Genomic DNA, 20,515 nt, shown 5'->3' with positions numbered 1-20,515 from the left:
CTTCTCTTTGTCCCTCTCTGGGTTTAAATATCTGAATTCTTTTCCCACACATTGGCCTATGATATAATTTGATTTGTTTGATCCTATGTCTCCTAATTACCAAGGAGGTGTACATAAGTAATGCTACACTGGGAAAAGACAAAGGGTCCATCGAGCCCAGCATCCTGTCCACGACAGCGGCCAATCCAGGCCAAGGGCACCTGGCAAGCTTCCCAAACGTACAAACATTCTATACATGTTATTCCCGGAAGTGTGGATTTTTCCCAAGTCCATTTAGTAGCGGTTTATGGACTTGTCCTTTAGGAAACCGTCTAACCCCCTTTTAAACTCTGCCAAGCTAACCGCCTTCACCATGTTCTCTGGCAACGAATTCCAGAGTTTAATTACGCGTTGGGTGAAGAAAGATTTTCTCCGATTTGTTTTAAATTTACTACACTGTAGTTTCATCGCATTCCCCCTAGTCCTAGTATTTTTGGAAAGCGCGAACAGACGCTTCACATCCACCCGTTCCACTCCACTGTGAAGGCACAGTGTATGAAGACAGTGGTTTATTTTCTATTGTTCTCCTGAATACTGGTTCAGGTCTGTTTTATTGCTTGGAAGTACAGGTGTTAAAACATGCAAATTATGTTCTACTTACACTGACATTTCCAGGGATCAGGTTGGGGGAGGGGGGAAGGAATGTCAGTGCTGCTTGCATTCTCTCCCACAGGCCTTTAGCTGACACTCCGAATGGGCTCTGAAGCCTCACATAGTAGATGACGGCAGAAAAAGACCTGCACGGTCCATCCAGTCTGCTCAACAAGCTAACTCATATGTGCTACTTTTTGTGTATACCCTACTTTGATTTGTACCTGTGCTCTTCAGGGCACAGACTGTATAAGTCTGCCCAGCACTATCCCCGCCTCCCAACCACCAGCCCCGTCTCCCAACCACTGGCTCTGGCACAGACCGTATAAGTCTGCCCAGCTCTATCCTCGCCTCCCAACCACCGGCTCTGGCAGGTTGGTGAGATGGAGCACTGAGCACGGGATGTGAATAAGTGCTGGGAGTAGCAGAAGTGAACGATTTCTGGAAGTCACATGACAAAGTAGCTAAGTCAGCTGCTTGCAACACATGAATTTCTGCTTTTCCTGCGTATGGTGGATGGAAGTTAGAGACTAGGAGTGGATAGTTCTGTTCATGGTGAGGTGACAGAATGGGCTAGAGGACCTGTCCGTGCGTGATAGGGAGACAAGATTAGGGAAGGAACAGCAAGGATGAGCAGAACCTGAAGGATGACGAGCTAGAACAGGAGTTAGGCTAACGTTTGGGTGTTAGGGCCTTTCACAGCATAAGATAATGCTGACAACTGTATTACTATGTTGTCCTGTTGCACAATGACTAGCTACAAATTCTGCACTTTTAGTTAATCCCTTTATTATTTCCTCTAAACGCCATTAGCGCTTCCGAGTATAGCTCAGTCTTTTAACTTGGTGTGGGCCACCCCAAAAATTAAATACTTAGGAATAGAATTGCACGCCAACTCCATAGATTCTATTCATCATAACTCCGACTTAATCCTGAAAACCCTTAAAGCTTTGCTGCATTCCTGGCATCCTCTACACTTGTCCTGGTGGGGCCGGCTTGAAACTATTAAAATGATGATATCTCCAAAAATTAATTATATCCTCAGTATGCTTCCGATCCTCTTCCCCCTTCCATTCTACTCACAAGTTGACAAATTATTATCTTCCTTTCTATGGTCAAATAAGCCTCCAAAAATTGCTTTGAGGAAACTTAAATGCACCAGGGAAAAAGGCGGAGTTTTATTTCCCGACTTCCTCACTTATCATAAATCTTACATTTCACAGCAGGGGTGCAGATGGTTCTTCCGCGCTTCTGAATACAAGCCCATGTGGCTGCAATTGGAGGAGGCCATGGTAGCTCCTCTCACTTTACTGCTTCTTCATTTCCATCACATAGAGTTAATCAGATTATAGTCTCCACAGTCAAACGTCTATTAGACCTCGACAAATTTCAAGCAATACCTTTCAGTAAGTCATCACATCGGTCACTTTGGTATAATCCGCATATCTTAATAAATAAGGCTCCATTCTTTTGGAAAGAGTGGATAGATAAGGGAGTCTTCTATCTGTCTGATATTGTTAATGCTGATAATAGTTTTTGGTCCTTTTCTGAGATGGTATCCAAATTTTCTCTACCTCTAACTATGTTCTTTCAATGGATGCAACTCACTCACAGTGTGAAGGCATCTGTTGAGCTGGCATCATTGTCATCTCAGCTGCCTTCTTTATTTGCCAACGCCCAGACACTAGTATTAGCTGGGCACACAGCTTCATCTATTTATAAAATTTTTATTAACGCAACACACAACTTCAATACTGCCCTTCAACATAATTGGCAGCTTGATACAGAGTCTGTGGTAGATGAAAATATGTGGTTCTGTTTCTGGTCTAAAGTTATGAAACCTCTTTCCTCTGCAGCGGTTTTACAGTCTATGTTTTTTTTATATCATAAAACCAATTGGACTCCTCGAAAACTTGCTACTGCTGGCCTGAGCTCATCAGACAAATGTTGGCACTGTTTGCTGCAAGTGGGTACTTTCTCTCATATGCTATATGAGTGTCCTCCGATCTTTCACTTCTGGAAGGCTGTTTGGAATATTATACAAAAAATTTTGCCCATAACTGATGACCTGACTTATTCAATTGTAATTTTTAAGTCCGTTCATGCAACTTTTGATTTGACCTCCCCGCAATCAAAACTATTGGACAATCTCCTCACTATTGCTCAACGGCATATTTTGCAAAACTGGAAAAACGCACAGTTGCTGAATATTCGTTTCTGGTGGAATACAGTCCTGCAGCATCAGAAGTTTGAGCTCGCCATGGCTGCAAAAAGTCAGATGATAGTATCTAAGAAAAAAATTTGGTCTATTTTGGACAACTACCTCCAAACTATTCAGGCCACACCTTAAACCAGTACAAAGGACTTATTTGTTAAACACCTGGATGCTTTCCCCTCCTTTTTTCTCTTCTTTCCTTTCTCTTTTTTCCTTTCCCACCTGTTGTGTTTCTTGCTTCCTATGTTTTTCCATCATTGTTTTACTGTTATTTGTATTCTTGGAAATTAATAAAATATTTGGAAATATATATATTTGTAACTAATTACATTTTTCTTTAGATTTAAAAAAAAAAAAAAAAGCACTGGGGTATTTTCATCTGGGCACCTCACTTACCCTAACAAATTTTGACACGTATGTTTCAGCAAATTTTCAGCTGAATCTAGCTGCATAGCTTTGTGACTTCCTTTTGGTCTACAAATAACTCAGGCCTCTATTAAGCTTTGACAATGTTTGGATATAGTAAGAAGCACTTACCCTGTGCCAAAACATGTTATCTCAGGCAAGATGGAAAATTGTACAGCATTTCAGATTATTGCAAATGCCTATGTTTTATATCCCATCCTCTAAATCAAGCACAGAGCAAGGTATATTAATGAACTGCTTCGCATGCAGAGCAGTTCTTTGGCATGCTAAACAGCAGCACAGCGTACTCAGTGAATATTAGCTATGCTTCAAGAAATATTGTTGAGCACCCCCCCCCCCCTCCTGTAAACACTGCATCAGCAGGATAATGCACCCACCGAATTTCCTGGGGCACCAATTAAAGTGACCCAAAAGGTCTACGAGTCTCCACTCCTCTTATGTTAAAATCTAGCCAGCTAAGTTATGTGTTCTGCAGTGAATGAAAATATCCATCATGTCTGGCCTGCTGTCAGCCTGTTTTCTGCTTTTCCACCCAGAATCCTGACCTTAGAGCAAGATCCCCTTAAACCACCAAGGCCCTGCTGCTTAAATTAAAATCCCTCAGGAATCCCCAAGGTCCCTGCTTCTCTCTGTTTAGTTTTATTATGAATACTTGATTTACCACTTTATCTGAACTACAGGGCGAGGAGGTTTACATAATCAAACTGAAAGAAATAATGAAGGGCATTCCATTTCAATAAAGGAAAGGTCTACCAAACAGGAAAAAAAAAAAAACCCACAGTTGAGAGACATGAAAAGCCTCATTATCCTCCCTCCTATCTGTTTGATATATTAAAAATAAATAAATTCCACATTATCTCTGTCCCAAATGCTTCCAAACTTCCTATAGGCATCTTTAGCATTTAGCGTGAGCCTAATTTTAGCGCACGCCAAAAACGCCAGCGAGCCTAAGTAAAAGACCCCCTTAATTGGTAGGAGAGAAGAATGAGTAGTTGGTGAAAGGAAAACTCTGAGTTGCGGGCTCGGTTGGTTGAGGTGGAACAGCAGCATAAGTCCTTCCCCTATAGGAGAGATTTCCTGACTACAATTCAAGAACTGAAAGGCTCCTTGAGGGATCTACACGATGAGATGGTTAAATTTCAACTGGAAAGGGTAAAACAGAAATTTTGTGAACCAGGTAATAGGGCTAGCAAATTGCTGGCTTATAGGCTGCGAGCCCAACAAGCCAAGGGGACTATCCTGTCTATTAAAGATAAGAATGGGGGGGGGGGGGGGGGGGAGGGCGCTCTTAAGATGGCTGCAATCTAGGAGAGCTTTAGGGCCTTCTATGAACAGCTATACACTCCCAAGCAGAGAAGGGATCCTCAGGCGGTGAGCAAGAATTTAGCATCCTTCCAACTCCCAACTTTGATGGAGGTAGACACCCATGCTTTGGATAAAGATATTCAGGAAGAGGATCTACAACGCACTATTAAGGGCTTAAAATTAGGGGAAATCCTCAGGATTAGATGGTTTCACTGGGTTGTTCTACAAGTCCTTTCAGATCAGTGTTTATAGTCGGAGTCTGTTTACATGGCCCCCTCTGACAACCTAGTATCAGTGAGGGCTGTAATTATGTGGGAATTATTTCTCTGATATACCTACTTACCATAAGAAATATACAATTTGGAAATATGGGGAAAATAGGGTTTTTCTACCTCCTTACACCCACCCAAGATACAATAGACCAGCCACCTCCAAGATATAGAGTGACAGAAAAGACAGAGGCCATGCTCTTTCCAAGGAGTAAGTCTTTATTCCAATATAGATGATAACAAAGCAATCAGGCAATAAAATAATTGGGCAAAGTAATTAGACAGCGTAATTAGGTAATCAGATAAGGAATTAGATAAAGTAATTAGGTAATTAGGTAGTGTTATTAGGTAGGGAATTAGATAGTGTAATTAGGTAGGGAATTAGGTAATTAGACAGAGTAACAAATAGCGATTTGTTACGAGAGGGAGAGAGACCACTGTGATGAAGAGTCACGCGGTTGATCTTCTCACCCCTCTGACTAGATGGAGCACAATCGTGCCTTGTATACAGTGGATGGAGCATCAATCCCCCTCCCAACCAGTGTACAACTTGCAATGTCAACTACTTTCTGTCTCACCCCATTGCTTACATAGAATGAAACAATGTATCTGGATGTTCTGGAACACAGAACATAATATCTTGAATGTTTACCAATAGAAATCAAACAAAATAAAACATGGAAAAGAAAATAAGATGATACCTTTTTTATTGGACATAACTTAATACATTTCTTGATTAGCTTTCGAAGGTTGCCCTTCTTCGTCAGATCGGAAATAAGCAAATGTGCTAGCTGACAGTGTATATAAGTTATGTCCAATAAAAAAGGTATCATCTTATTTTCTTTTCCATGTTTTATTTTGTTTGATTTCTATTGATAACCTTAAGAGTGGACTAACACGGCTACCACACTCCTCTACTTGAATGTTTACAAAACACAGCATCTTAAAATAAGTCCAAAGCTCTTTTACCGAAGACTTTCAGTCGCCACCTCGTACAGGAATTTGCCTGACACCCGGGTCTTATCATGGTGTTACCTAAGTCCTCAACACTTCTTCCTTTATTTATTTATTGCATTTGTATCCCACATTATCCCACCTCTTTGCAGGCTCAATGTGGCTTACAATTCATCATGGATAATGGAAATAGAAGTGAACATACATATGGTTTACAGAGCGTTTTGTGTTACATGGTGGTGAAATACATGATGGTGTAAAGCAGAAAGACATTATAAGACAGTTCTGGAAGTTTTAAAGATTATACAGTTACACATGTTGATCTTCGTGATATATCTTGTCGAAGAGATAGGTTTTCAATAGTTTGTGGAAACTGGTCAATTCATAGACCGTTTTCAGGTTATGTGGCAGCACGTTCCAGAGCTGCGTGCTCGTATAGGAAAAGGTAGATGCATGCATTGATTTGTATTTCAGACCCTTGCACTTGGGAGGATGAAGATTAAGGAATGTGCGAGAGGATCTTTTAGTGTTCCTGGGTGGTAATTATATCAGGTCTGACATGTAGGCTGGGGCATTACCGTGGATGATTTTATGGACTAGGGTGCACAGTTTGAACATGATGCATTCCTTTAGTGGGAGCCAGTGTAGTTTTTCCCGCAGGAGTTTCGCGCTTTCATATTTTGGTGTGCCGAATATTAGTCTGGCTGCCGTATTCTGGGCTGTCTGGAGTTTAAGTATTTGCTCTTTACAGCCAGCGTAGAGTGAGTTACAATAGTCCAGATGACTGAGTACCAATGATTGTACCAGATTGCGGAAGACAGTTCTTGGAAAAAATTGTCTAACTCTTTTTAGTTTCCACATTGAGTGAAACTTCTTTTTAGTTATGTTATTTGCATGGTTCTCAAGTGTTAGATGCCGATCAATGGTGACTCCAAGGATTTTTAGGGAGTCCGAAACTGGTAGATTTAGTTTAGGTGTATTGATGGTGGTAAATTTATTCTTGTTGTATTGCGAGGTGAGTACCAGGCATTGGGTTTTCTCTGCATTGAGTTTCAGCTGAAATGCCCAGGAATTCATAATATGTAGGCTTTGCTTGATTTCATTGGAGATTTCCCTTAGATCTTGTTTGAATGGGATGAAGATCGTTACATCATCAGCGTACATATATGGGTTTAGGTTCTGATTCGATACTAATTTGGCCAAGGGTGTCATCATTAGGTTGAATATGGTCGGTGAGAGGGGTGGATCCCTGTGGGACTCCTCATTCAGGTATCCATGTAGCTGATGTAGTCGAATTTGATGTCACTTGATATGAGCGTGTAGTGAGGAACCCTTTGGAATTGGAGGCAACGTTCTCAACTGGTTCAAAGTATTCGAGGATGTGTAGTAAAATTCCATGGTCAACCATGTCAAATGCACTTGACATGTCGAATTGTAACAGTAGAATGTTGTTGCCGTTTGCTATCAATTGTTTGAGTTTAGTCATGAGCGTGACTAGTACGGTTTCAGTGCTGTGATTAGAGCGAAATCCTGACTGAGAATCGTGTAATATTGAGAACTTGTTTAGATAGTCTGTGAGTTGTTTGGCCACTATACCTTCTGTTATTTTGGTAATTAAGGGGATGGATGCTACTGGTCTATAGTTCGTTAGTTCATTAGCATTTTTCTTTGCATCCTTGGGTATAGGGGTGAGTAGAATGTTACCTTTTTCCATTGGAAAGAGTCCATTTTGTAGCATAAAGTTCACGTGGTTTGTTAGGCCCGTTATAAATTGATGAGGGGCCGATTTCATGAGGTTGTTTGGGCATATATCTAGTTTGCAGTGAGATTTGGTGTATCTTTTAAGCGTTTGTGAGATAAGATTTTCCGGTAGTATTGTGAATTCAGTCCAGATCCTGGATAGATTCCAGGGTCTGGGTCCAGGCAGTCTAGGAGTGTGGTGTATTCGATGTGGCTAACAGGTATTTTAAGTCGCAGTTGTATGATTTTCTCCTTGAAGTACTTCGCCAAGTCGTCAGCTCCTGGTGTGTCTTTGCTGTTGTTGGTGACTGGAGTGGTGTCTAATAATTTATTCACAAGTTGGAAGAGTTTGTGTGTGTCTTTGTAATTTGGTCCAATTTCAGTTTTGTAGTATTGTCTTTTGGTTTGTCTTATGGTGTATTTATATTTCCTTTGGAGTTGCTTCCAATCGTTAAGTGTGGGATCATCTTTCTTTTTGTTCCACGCACGTTCTAGTTTCCTAACTTATGTTTTGAGTTTTTCCAGTTCTTCGTTGAACCAAGGTATTGAATTCTTTCTGTGCGAGGTTCTGGTTTGGATTGGGGCAATGTTGTCTAGTGTTAATTTACATCTATTATCCCAATTTGAGAGGAAACATATTCTTCTGAGCTAGAGTAAATGGCACCATTTCTGTAAGGTGAGGGGGAAGAGCACTCTTTGCTGGTACAGTGTGACATTGCATTTACAGCTTTCAGCAAAAATACAGAAAGATGAAGTTTGAGCTTTTAGCTATGTAGGTCATGGGTCATGCCTGTCAGTAAGCAGAAAAGTGCAAAATCAATTCATCAGGCAGCGCCTTTGCTAACTAGGTTGTTTAACTCATTGCAAGCAGGAGATGCACTACCTTATTATATGAGTTTAGCAGGGATTACCATCTGGCATATTTTCAAAGCACTTAGCCTTCCAAACTTCCATAGGTTTCTATGGAACTTTGGAAGGCTAAGTGCTTTGAAAATGAGCCCCCATGATGCCTAAGCCTGGTATTTCAGGCATATGAATGCATCTTTTTTTGGAGCTAAGATCCAGATATTTCCCGATCTTAATAAAGAGACACAAAAGCGCAGACGAGAATTCCTGGTGTTAAAGCCACGAATTCTCGCATTATCTGGAACATTTGTCCTAAAATATCCATGTAGATGCTTTGTGTCTATTGATGGCGTTAACTATATGTTTCTTGACCCCAGAAAAATGCAAATATATATAGATTCGAAAGAACATAGTAAGATTGGTGATCAGACCTGAGGCCCCACTTTAAATATGCTGTTAAATCGGCTAGCGAGTAGTTAGGTTTTTCTTCCTCTTGCAGAGTAAATCAAACTCAGTTAATTTTTCCTTTATTTTGTTATTCCTAGTTTCTTGCCTCATAATGTGGTGTTGATTGTGGTCAATATAAGAATGATTATATTTCCTATGTTATAGTATGTTAAAATATATTTTCTGTATCTATTAGATTTTTGAAACGGATGTAAAATTGTAAAATCATAAATAAAAAAAAATTAAAAAACTAAGCAGGATTACAGGTTAAGTGTCAAACAATCCTGGTTCAGTCACTGACTACAGTGATCCAGACAACAATGAATCGAAGCTATAAAATTTATTTTGGTGGACAGAAATGTAAAATATTATTCAGTCTCTGTTACTCTGCATGTTGGGAAAGTGGATAGAGGGAGCAAATGAAATCCAGGCATAGCAGGGGTATAGGCGAGTGACTTGGTACTAGACACGTAGGGGAGAAATCCTGACCAGTCATGAAATCTGCTGGACCAAAGCCAAATAGTATGTGAAACTTTGGGTGAAAAATTAGGAATTTACCTTTTTTTTGGAATAGAAGGAATTTTTTCAACAAATTCCTTGGAGTGGTTAGGGTGATGGACTTTGGTCCTGGGGAACTGAGGAACTGAGTTCGATTCCCGGCACAGGCAGCTCCTTGTGACTCTGGGCAAGTCACTTAACCCTCCATCGCCCCATGTAAGCCGCATTGAGCCTGCCATGAGTGGGAAAGCGCAGGGTACAAAATGTAACAAAAATAAAATAGATGCTATTGGAGATTCTACATGGAATGTTGCTACTATTGGAGATTCTACATGGAATGTTGCTACTATTGGACATTCTACATGGAATGTTGCTACTATTGGAGATTCTACTTGGAATGTTGCTATTCCACTAGCAACATTCCATGTAGAAGGCTGCGCAGGCTTCTGTTTCTGTGAGTCTGACGTCCTGCACGTACGTGCAGGACGTCAGACTCACAGAAGCAGAAGCCTGCGCGGCCACATTGGTGATCTGCAAGGGCCGACTTCTACATGGATAGCAACAGTGTAGCAATAGTAGCAACAGTGGAGGAGTGGCCTAGTGGTTAGGGTGGTGGACTTTGGTCCTGGGGAACTGAGGAACTGAGTTCGATTCCCGGCACAGGCAGCTCCTTGTGACTCTGGGCAAGTCACTTAACCCTCCATTGCCCCATGTAAGCCGCATTGAGCCTGCCATGAGTGGGAAAGCGTGGGGTACAAATGTAACAAAATAAAAATAAATTGAAAATGTAGGGCTGATTACTATACCTTTATAGTGTAAAGGTTCATGCTATATAATCATCAAGCAAAATCGAGTGTCAATCAGTGAAGGAGAAATGAGGGTTTTTTTTTTTTTTTTAAAGTTTTGTTTTACTCCAATATTACTTTAACAATGAACTCCACTAGAGCTGTTTTTTTTTTTTTTATAAACTGAAGCAGATATGGTTGGTCTAACTTTTAAAGCAGGAAAAACAACAGGGTAATTTATTTCTCTGCTCTAAATCTTCAATGCTTCAAGTCAAACATACAATGCCCTAACTCTGATAATACATATGATTCACTCAACCATGATGAGCTTAGAGTTATTTGAAAGAATCAATTCAGGCACAGCGACAAATCCAGCTTTTTGATAAAGCACCAGTGACGACAGCCAAGATGATCAAAATAGGCATATATCCTGCATTTTGCAGTATTTTAAGCTAGACTCATTTTGACAACCGGGTTACCAAGCTGGATTGCAATAGCACTAGAAGATAAATTAAGTCAAAAGTATGTGAAAACATAATAGGTAATAAAAGCATAATGCCAAATTTTGTCAAATGCTTTGCTATAATGTCCTGACTCCGCTCTCCCTTAAATCAAATCTAATTTCCCCATTCAGTATCAGAGTACAGATGTCTGTTAATTTTTAAAAAGTACAAGTACTTCTGGCAAAGCAATTCTTCAGAAATGAATATTTCAAACGACTTGGGATTTTTTTCCACTATAAAATAAAATCTGATTATCCCCCCTGCAATACAAACATGTTTTTATAGTTACTTTACAAATTCACATAAGCATTAGTACTGAGCAAGAAAGTCAAACATTTCCAACGAGCAAAATACATACGATCCCTTGTGGAGAAAGTTCCAAGAAACGCACAGGCAGTCGATCCACAAATTCAAGAGCAGATCGAATTAAAAACTAAACAGTTCAGTAGACGAGATCCAATCAAATCCCAATGGTACTTTTATTAACAACAGACAGAGAGGTAGAAAGCTGTGCCCAAATTGGACAACTTTCACCCAAAGGGCTGTCGCAGGGGCTCTCAAGTCCAATATGATGTTACACTCCCTCACTGCTGCGTTTGCTTTTTACATCTTATTGGAATCGAGAACCCCTGAGACTTCCCTTTTTTTGGGCAAAACTTGGCCAAGTCAGGTACAGCTTTCTACCCCTCCACGTTTGTTGCTAATAAAAGTACCACTGGAATTTGATTGGATCTTGTCTACTAGACTGTCTGTTTTTTTTATTTGATCTGCTCTTGATTTTCTGCCTTTATAAAGAAAAGCACTTTGTTTAGAAGGTGTATCTGCTTATGACCAGAATCTGAGAGCACTTACCTTGCTTTACACGGTAAAGCATCGTTAGGGTCTCATCTGTGGTTAGTGCGGTAACATGCAAGTTATTCACTGTTGCCACATGATCTGCCAGTGCAGTCAGCTCATGAAAATGGGTGGCAAACAAACAGAAGGAACCAATTTTGGTGGCAATGTACTCAGATATAGCCCACGCCAAGCCAAATCCATCATATGTGGAGGTCCCCCTTCCTAGTTCATCAATAATAATTAGGGAATTCTCTGTTGCTGACCTGAAATAAAAACATGGTTCATTTAAGCTGAAGTCAAGGGCTCATTCTAGCCAAGAGCCAACTTATCAGCATGTTTTATCACTGTTGGTCAAAATATACAGAATGCCCCAGCATATTCAATTCTAGAATGATAGAATGCAGTACCTAGGCTTTTAAGTATTAAAAAATGATCTTGACACCCACCAGACAGGACTTAACAAAGATCTGGGTTTTCTAGCCCATTATAAACCATACAGTTGTACTACTCTGTTTGTCACCCTCCTGTCTCCATGCATACCTCCCTGTCTCTCACCTATCTACCCCCATCCTGTTAGAATGTCACTGAAATGCTTTGATGTTTCACTTATATATACTGTCATCTACCAACATTTGCTTATTTCCGATGATCAATGACAAAGAAGGGCAACCTTCGAAAGCTAATCAAGAAATGTATTAAGTTATGTCCAATAAAAAAGGTATCATCTTATTTTCTTTTCCATATTTTGTTTTATTTCTATTGATCAAGTATTAAAAAGAATCAGTACAGCTGATCGGTTATAAGGCACTACAGCACAGTCCATTTTGTAGTCATGTAACAGAGGCTACACCTTAGGGCTATGGTATAGACTTTTAGTTTAGTGAACGACTAAGAGCCACCAAATTAATATCACTTCCGAATTCCAAATTTAAAACACACAGGTAACATACTTATTCTTAAGGTCTCAGGTTGCTGAAAGCTCACGTCAAAAGTTCTGCTGGGATGTACCAAATCAATGTGCTATCTTACCCCCCCCCCCCCCCTTTTTACAAAGCCATGCTAGTGGCTGTCGGTGCGTTAATATCACACGGCTTTGTAAACAGGGGGGGGGGGGGTTAATTATAACAAGTACCATGAAATGGGCATTTTGTCACTGTGGCCCTTGGTGGAATCAGTTGCCTGAGGACATTAGGTATATGGGAAATTATTTGCAATTCCGTAAGGCTGTGAAAACCTGGCCTCATGTCAATTGTAATGGATGAGAATGGGTTATTACGATACTATATATGATAAACTGAGTAGACTTATGTTCTGAGATGTTTTATACGTGTTGTAATAATTGTAATTGTAGTATTGTGAACCCCTTTAGTGCCCTTGGGCGTAAATGCAGTATATCAAATGAATATATATCAAATCAAAATGTAGAAAGTTCATAAATACTTAAAATACCTAAATCCAAAACCGTACAAAAGTGGCTCTTACCTCAGGATGAAAGCCGTTTCTAACATTTCAGCCATGAAAGTGGAGACCCCCTTGAGCTGACTGTCTCCTGCCCCAACTCGAGCCAGGATGCAGTCCACCACGCTCACCTCTGCTGAATCACAAGGTACAAAGCATCCAATCTGAGCCATGAGAACTATCACTCCAGTCTGGCGGATGTATGTTGATTTGCCTCCCATGTTAGGGCCTAGGAAACAGATGATATCCAGAAAGTAGTTTAAAAAGTAGGCGTATTTTCTTCCTTTTCATTTTGAGACCCATTGTTTTTTTTTTGGGGGGGGGGGGGAGGGGGTTAGCTTAAACACTCTAAAAGCAGAATAAATTCTCAGAAATACCAAACTTCTACTAAAGAAGCTTATAACCCATTTTCATATATGACACTATTTTTTTTTTTACCAGCATGACACAGAGCAAATCTGATCTATCAAAGCATGCCTTTATTTATATTAAGCCAATTAAAAAAAAAAAAAAAAAAACAATAACAAGGTATCAACTTATAATGTTTGGATTTTTGTTAGCTCACTTTTGAGGAATTTTTCTAATTGACACTGCAGTGGAGCAATACAAAAAAAAAAACAATAGGCACTTAAAAAAGTAGAGATTAAGCAGAAAACAAAATGGCAATGGTCCTAAACACAGGCTGGAATTCAGATAATTACAGTCTTCATATCTTATTATCGAACATGAGATTTTCTCTGACAATAGCAGGAAAAAAATTAAATAATCACTTTCTAACACTATATCACAAGTATTCTTACAGCAAAAAAGACTCTGAAAACTACACACTCTTTTATCCAGGACACGTGGCATATAAACCACATTAAAAATTCCCTCATCAGGTGTGCTATGGTTAGTGTAAATTATGTTTGGGATATAGAAAAGAAAGGTGCTGAACATGAAACAGCAACACCGAAAAGCCTGAAGAAGCCACAAGGCAGTGGCGTAGCGGGGGCCGCTGCCACCCGGGGCGGATCGCCGCTGCACCCCCCCCCCCCCGGGTGCAGACCAACACGACACCCCCCCTACCGGCGTGGACCCCCCCCACCGGCATAGCGCCACCCCCCCCCCCAACACAGTCCCCACCTGTCTAAGAGCTCCATCCATCTGCAGCGCTGCTGTAAAGATCGCTTCGTCTGCCCTTCCCTCACTCACTGTGCCCGCCCTCTGACATAACTTCCTATTTCCTCAAGGGCGGGACACAGTGAGTGAGGGAAGGGCCGAAGAAGCGATTTTTACAGCAGCACTGCAGATGGATGGAGCTCGTAGACAGGTGGGGACCGTGTCGGGTGGGGGAGGCGCTGCACCAGGGAGGGTGGACGGATGCACCCCCCACCCGTTGACACCCGGGGCGGAGCGCCCCCACTGCCCCGCCCTTGCGCCACTGCCACAAGGGACACCTGTTCTGTTTCATCCCTCTCTTCTTTCTTGCGCTATGCTGTAAACAGATTGAACAATCATCGCCCTAATTATGGAAGTCTGGAGATGATGACAATTCACACCTGGGCAGCAACTCTTCTGCCTCTATGTAACAGATAAAATCACTGCTGTTCATCTAATGTTTCTTGAGCAACAACTTCTAGTACCTTTTTGTGTCGTACCTCCAAATCTCTGGATTTCATTTGCCATGTTTTAAAGGGACAGGTTTCTGTATGACTTTCTTCCTCCTGATGGGGGTCGTAGAAAGTGCAGCTTGGAAATTTTGAACAAGACTTAGAAAGGACTGTCATTAAAGACGTGGTTACAGAAGGTCGTCATTTACTTTGAATGTTGAAGATAAGTGATTTTTGATTTTCATTCCTAGTGCACGTTAGATGGAATGTTTTGAAGTCATTCTGTTTTTTATTTTCTGCACCAGTTTGGGGAAGCACATGTGAAGCAAGCGTGTTTTGTGTTAGTTTTGGTGTTATTTAATTATTCTTTATTAACTTTTTATCATTTACAAGATAAGACTTATAAATGGCAATACATAATTACAGAGGTTGCTATAATAATCAAAACAAACAGAAAATATATCCAATCTTAATTAGTATTAGCATTCTCCAAAAAGTAAAACAAAGTATTTTAGAAATAAATTTTGCTTTCTTAGACCACAATCCAATTTGGGAGAGGAGAAAACTAATTTAAGGAGAAATAATAGGTAATTTTACATTAAAGGTAAATGGCCTGGCTCAAAACCCCCAGCAATATTTACTTATTTCTTAACTACTCAACACATACTATTTGGGCAACTTTTTACTTTCTATAAACAGTTTAAGCTGATCTGGCGCAAAAAATATGTATTTATTTCCCAAAGTATTTAAGACAGCATTTATATGGGTATGCCAACAAAATGTAGCTCCCATTGCTTTGACCTCTTCTCTGTAAGTAAGAAAAGCTTTCCTACGGTCTTGTGTAAATCTAATCACATCCAGAAAAATCCAGATTTTTTGACCGCAAAATGTTTTATGGGAATTTTTGAAATACAGTCTTAATAAGGCATTCATGTCCTGTTCAAAAACAAACGACACCAAAAGAGTCTTTCGTGTGGATACCTCTGATATAGTCTTCGAGCAGAGCAGATATGTCTTGTAAATTCAATTCAGAAATTCGATTATTTTCAGTTGGGTTCACCTTGGAATGTTTAGAGTCAGGCAAGTAATAAAATTTTGTTAATTGGTGGTAATGCGGTTTGAGGATATGCCAAGACTTCAAAGCAAATATTTTTTCGGAAAATCAATTGGTGAAATTCCAATTGAAACAGGAAAATTTAAAAAACGCAAATTTAATCGTCTATTGTAATTTTCAAGATGTTCCAACTTTAAGGAAACTTTGATTTTATCCTTTATCAGGGCATCCGTTACCGTTTTCAAAGAAGAGATTTCAGATTTCTGAGTCGACGTTTCAGTTTTAACATTTTCAAGAGCTGAAGTTAAAGAATCTATTTTATTTACCAGTAAAGCCATATCTTGCGAAGTTTTTGTAACCGCAGCAGTAAGTTGTAGAATAGCTGACCAAATAGTTTGAAGAGTAACCGCTTGTGGAGCAAGAAGCTCCATGTTCGTAATGTCTGCTTCTTGGGGTAGAGCACCACCGTCTGAGGGCCTCTCGTCATCGACTTCCGGTTCCATCGTGTCCTCCTCACTCGTCCGAAGGATTGCAGGGCAAAGCGGCGGATTAAGGTGCAGTGGGGACGGAGATGCCTCGACCCCTAAGGGAGATGTCGCTCCTTCGACAAATCCACAAGCGGGATCCCTCTCACCGGCGTTTACTGGGGTGCTGGAGACAAAGCGCAGAAGCGTTTGCTGACCGGGGGTAGGTACTCGGGCCGGCGATGGTAGACCCTTTACCACCCCCTTTCTCTTAGTATGCGGCATAATAGTGGATAGAAAAAGTAAGGCAAGAGAATTTCAGCTCATGCGACTGTGCAGTCTCAAGCTTGAGCCGCCATCTTGACTTCTCCCGCGATGTTAGTTAGTTTTGGTGTTAACTGGTTTTTGACGTAGTATTTTTTTTCTCCTTCGGGAGTTTTTTTCACTGCTGTTTTTCCGGTTTTCACCAAGGCCAGTGAGCCCATTAAGGGGTTTGGCAAAAAGTCTATGCTTCTCCCCAGATAGTTGAGGCTTCAATTGTTAAAATTATAAGATCTAAACACTTTACTCTTATTTCTTTCCCAGCTGGTGTGAAAGCCAAACATTTTTTGGACTTGGTATTTGTGTAGTCATATATATATGTAGTCATGTTTTAAAGGGAAAAGATAAAAGGCTTAGTTTTTGATCAGTTTTAAGTACTTTCTTTTTAAATCTCCAATTAATCTTCTGGAGTGGATTAGAGGTTTTGAAGTTTACTTTAAGTTTATTTAAATTTTTTTCTCTAATTTATTTTAGAGGTCTTAAGTACATTAATAGTCATGTCTGTTGGCTGTTTGTGTATGTTTAATGTGACTTGTGTTTATAAAAAAAATGTTAATGAATGGAAATTTTCTGTGATTCATTGCACAATGCCTTGAGTTTGGAAATAGGTGACTAATAAATTTACGCAAACAAGCAGATGAAAATAGAATGAGGAAGAGAAAATGACTAGCAAAAGACAATCCCAAATGCTATATCAATAACATTCATATATTGGAAACTTTCTTTTCTAATGTCAAATGTTTCGATGCACAACTCAAATTAAAAAAAAAAAAGCTCAACTAAAATGTCTACATATTGCTCATTTCCTTTTTAATTTAATGTTACTTCAAGGTCTGGCCTTTGAACATCTTTCATTCAACCTAGGAAACAAAATACATTTGGCACACTCAGGAGGAAGTGCTTACAAATTTACATATTCTTGCTTATATGCACACAAAGTGAAAAGTAGAAGGCACTAGACACGGTGGAGGAGTAACCTAATGGTTAGTGCAGTGGCCTGAGAACCTGGGGAACCGGGTTCGATTCCCACTACAGCTACTTGTGACTCTGGTCAAGACACTTAACTCTCCATTGCCCCGGGTACAAAATAAGTACCTGAATATGTAAACTGCTTTGACTGTAAGCACAAAAAGGCAGTATATCAAATCCCATTCAATTCCCCTTGATAGCTAGACAAAGGTCTCTTTACCTGTGATAATATGGAACATCTGCTTGTCTTTCTCAAAGATGATATCATTGGGGATGAATACTACCTCATCCTGAACTTCAATGCAAGGATGTCTGGCAGCCTTCAGGACGATTCTTCCTTGACCTTTTTCAAGGATGACTGGACGTACGTAGGGTACAGGTGCGGCATTTGACACGTGAGCAAAACTCACAACAGCATCCAACTGAGCAATCACGTCGTTCAGAGTGTGGATTGGTTCCATATAGCCTATTGAAAACAAAAACAAAAAAAAACCCTCCATATATGTAACAACTATGTTTTTGCTCCTTACAAATACCTGTTGCTAAATTTCTGTAAGCTGTTAAGCACTGTTTCCTTACTTTACGAACCATAGCTTACTTAGCTAACTCAGTAAGAGAATGTGCCTAAACTTCAAATATTTATTTATTTATTTGTTGCATTTGTAACCCACCTTATCCCACCTCTTTGCAGGCTCAAAGTGGAAGAATGTTAGTAAATAAACATTTAGTATTGCAGGATCTTGGTCAGCAAGATGATAATAAAACAAAGTAATAACATACAAGCAGATATTATGATACAGTTCTGAATATAGATGGGTGAGTTGTGCATATTCACAGTGGTTGATCTTTGTATCACTTCAGTTTCCACTTACTCTCCTACGTTAAAGGAGATTAGCAGATGCAATTACCTTTATATAAAAGGGGAGAAACAGCATAAAATACACTACAAACTCCTTGAGACAGTGCAGGGCATCTTAAAGGCAATGATACAGTTCAGTGCGCCACAGCACGCGTGTGTATTAGACCTACTTTATTTTTGCATATATAACCCACAGGTTATAGATGCAAAACAGGAAAGGCACAGGGCCTGTCGCTTCTTCCTCTTTAACATCAGCAAAATTCGCCCTTTCCTCTCTGAACACACCACCCGAACTCTCGTCCACGCTCTCATTACCTCTCGCCTGGACTACTGCAACTTACTCCTCACCGGCCTCCCACTTAGCCATCTATCCCCCCTTCAGTCTGTTCAGAACTCTGCTGCACGTCTCATATTCCGCCAGAACCGATATACTCATATCACCCCTCTCCTCAGGTCACTTCACTGGCTTCCGATCAGATACCGCATTCAATTCAAGCTTCTCCTTCTTACCTACAAATGCACTCAGTCTGCTGCCCCTCACTATCTTTCTACCCTCATCTCCCCTTACGTTCCCGCCCGTAACCTCCGTTCACAGGATAAATCTCTCCTCTCAGTACCCTTCTCCACCACCGCCAACTCCAGGGTCCGCTCATTCTGCCTCGCCTCACCCTATGCTTGGAACAACCTTCCTGAGCCCTTACGCCAAGCCCCCTCCCTGCCCGTCTTCAAGTCTTTGCTTAAAGCCCACCTCTTCAATGCTGCGTTCGGCACCTAACCCTTAACCGTTCAGTGAATCCAGACTGCCCCAATTTGACTGCCCCTATCGGACCGACCGTTCACTTGTCTATTAGATTGTAAGCTCTTTGAGCAGGGACTGTCTCTCTTTGTTAAATTGTACAGCGCTGCGTAACCCTAGTAGCGCTCTAGAAATGTTAAGTAGTAGTAGTAGTATTACATATAGCAGTGATTTAACCAGAGCTAAGATTGTGATGTCATAATGCCTCATTCCACCAATGCCTAAGAGCCAACCTCATCAGTGATGTCACAATGGCTTGATTGTCCTATATTTGTCTCACTCTTATCTATTAGATTGTAAGCTCTTTGAGCAGGGACTGTCTCTCTTTGTTAAATTGTACAGCGCTGCGTAACCCTAGTAGCGCTCTAGAAATGTTAAGTAGTAGTAGTAGTATTACATATAGCAGTGATTTAACCAGAGCTAAGATTGTGATGTCATAATGCCTCATTCCACCAATGCCTAAGAGCCAACCTCATCAGTGATGTCACAATGGCTTGATTGTCCTATATTTGTCTCACTCTTATCTATTAGATTGTAAGCTCTTTGAGCAGGGACTGTCTCTCTTTGTTAAATTGTACAGCGCTGCGTAACCCTAGTAGCGCTCTAGAAATGTTAAGTAGTAGTAGTAGTAGTAGTAGTAGTGGCATACACAGAAAAGTCACCACTGCCTGATGCTTAGGACTTGATCAGCAGCTGAGCTCTGATCACAGCAATTCAGAGCAACAAGATACACTAGGGTTAGCTCTTTAAATGTCCTGGAGCTCTTTCTAAGAACATGTACCGTGATTCCCCGAATATAAGACACTGTCTTATATTAATTTTCCCTCCCCAAGACCCGCTAGGTCTTATTTTCAGGGGAGGTCTTATTTTTTTTCGGGGAAACATCGGGGTCGCCACCCCCACCCAAAGTCGCCCCCCCAACCGAGGTCGCCGGGCCCCCCCTCCACCCGCCCTCCGTCGCTCCCAACCTGAAATGCCTCCTTTCACCTTCCTTCGCAAGTTCGGAGCAAGCAGCAGCAGGGCAGACCTCTCCTTCCTTCTGTGCCTCGCCTTCGCCTGACGTTACGTTACGTCAGGCGAGGGCGGAACATGGAAGGAAGGAGTGGCCTGCCCTGTTGCTGCTTGCTCCGAACTTGCGAAGGAAGGTGAAAGGAGGCGTTTCAGGTACTGGTAGTTCCGGGAGCGGTGGAGGGGGGGGGGCGGCGACCTCGGGGGGGGGGGGCGGCGGCGGCAGCCTTTGTACGGCTCTCGGCGGCACTGCTTCAGGTAGGTCTTACTTTTGGGGGAGGCCTTATAATACAAATTTTTAGCAAAACTCCGGTAGGCCTTATTTTCGGAGTAGGTCTTATTTTCGGGGAAACACGGTATATTCACACATACCTATTACCTGAGACCCAGAGCATGGGAATTAACAGGCAATAGGCAGGTCACAGGTAGCCAAGACCCCTCTTTGTTCCGCACACACATTCCACACATCTCTTTCTATTCCCTCTCCCCTTTCAGCCCTTATCTTATCCCCAGGTTGGTGAGATGGAGCACTGAGCACG

At 41.0% G+C, this 20,515-nt stretch overlaps 1 protein-coding gene across 1 annotated transcript in view; it reads right to left on the bottom strand.

Annotated features, from left to right (window-relative positions):
* Positions 1 to 20,515, bottom strand: part of MSH2 (mutS homolog 2) — a 239,271-nt gene that overhangs the window by 16,825 nt on the left and 201,931 nt on the right. Inside the window, exons 12-14 of the mRNA XM_030195824.1 lie at positions 17,534 to 17,779; positions 12,938 to 13,142; positions 11,471 to 11,718 (exon numbers count right to left, since the gene is read on the bottom strand). Coding sequence (XP_030051684.1) covers positions 11,471 to 11,718; positions 12,938 to 13,142; positions 17,534 to 17,779 — 699 coding nt within the window. The remainder of the gene's footprint in view (positions 1 to 11,470; positions 11,719 to 12,937; positions 13,143 to 17,533; positions 17,780 to 20,515) is intronic.

Source organism: Microcaecilia unicolor, chromosome 3, assembly GCF_901765095.1.
Source record: "Microcaecilia unicolor chromosome 3, aMicUni1.1, whole genome shotgun sequence".
NCBI classification, from domain to species: domain Eukaryota; kingdom Metazoa; phylum Chordata; class Amphibia; order Gymnophiona; family Siphonopidae; genus Microcaecilia; species Microcaecilia unicolor.
The sequence above is the reverse complement of the archived record's forward strand: the minus strand, read 5'-3'. Positions and strand labels throughout refer to the sequence as shown.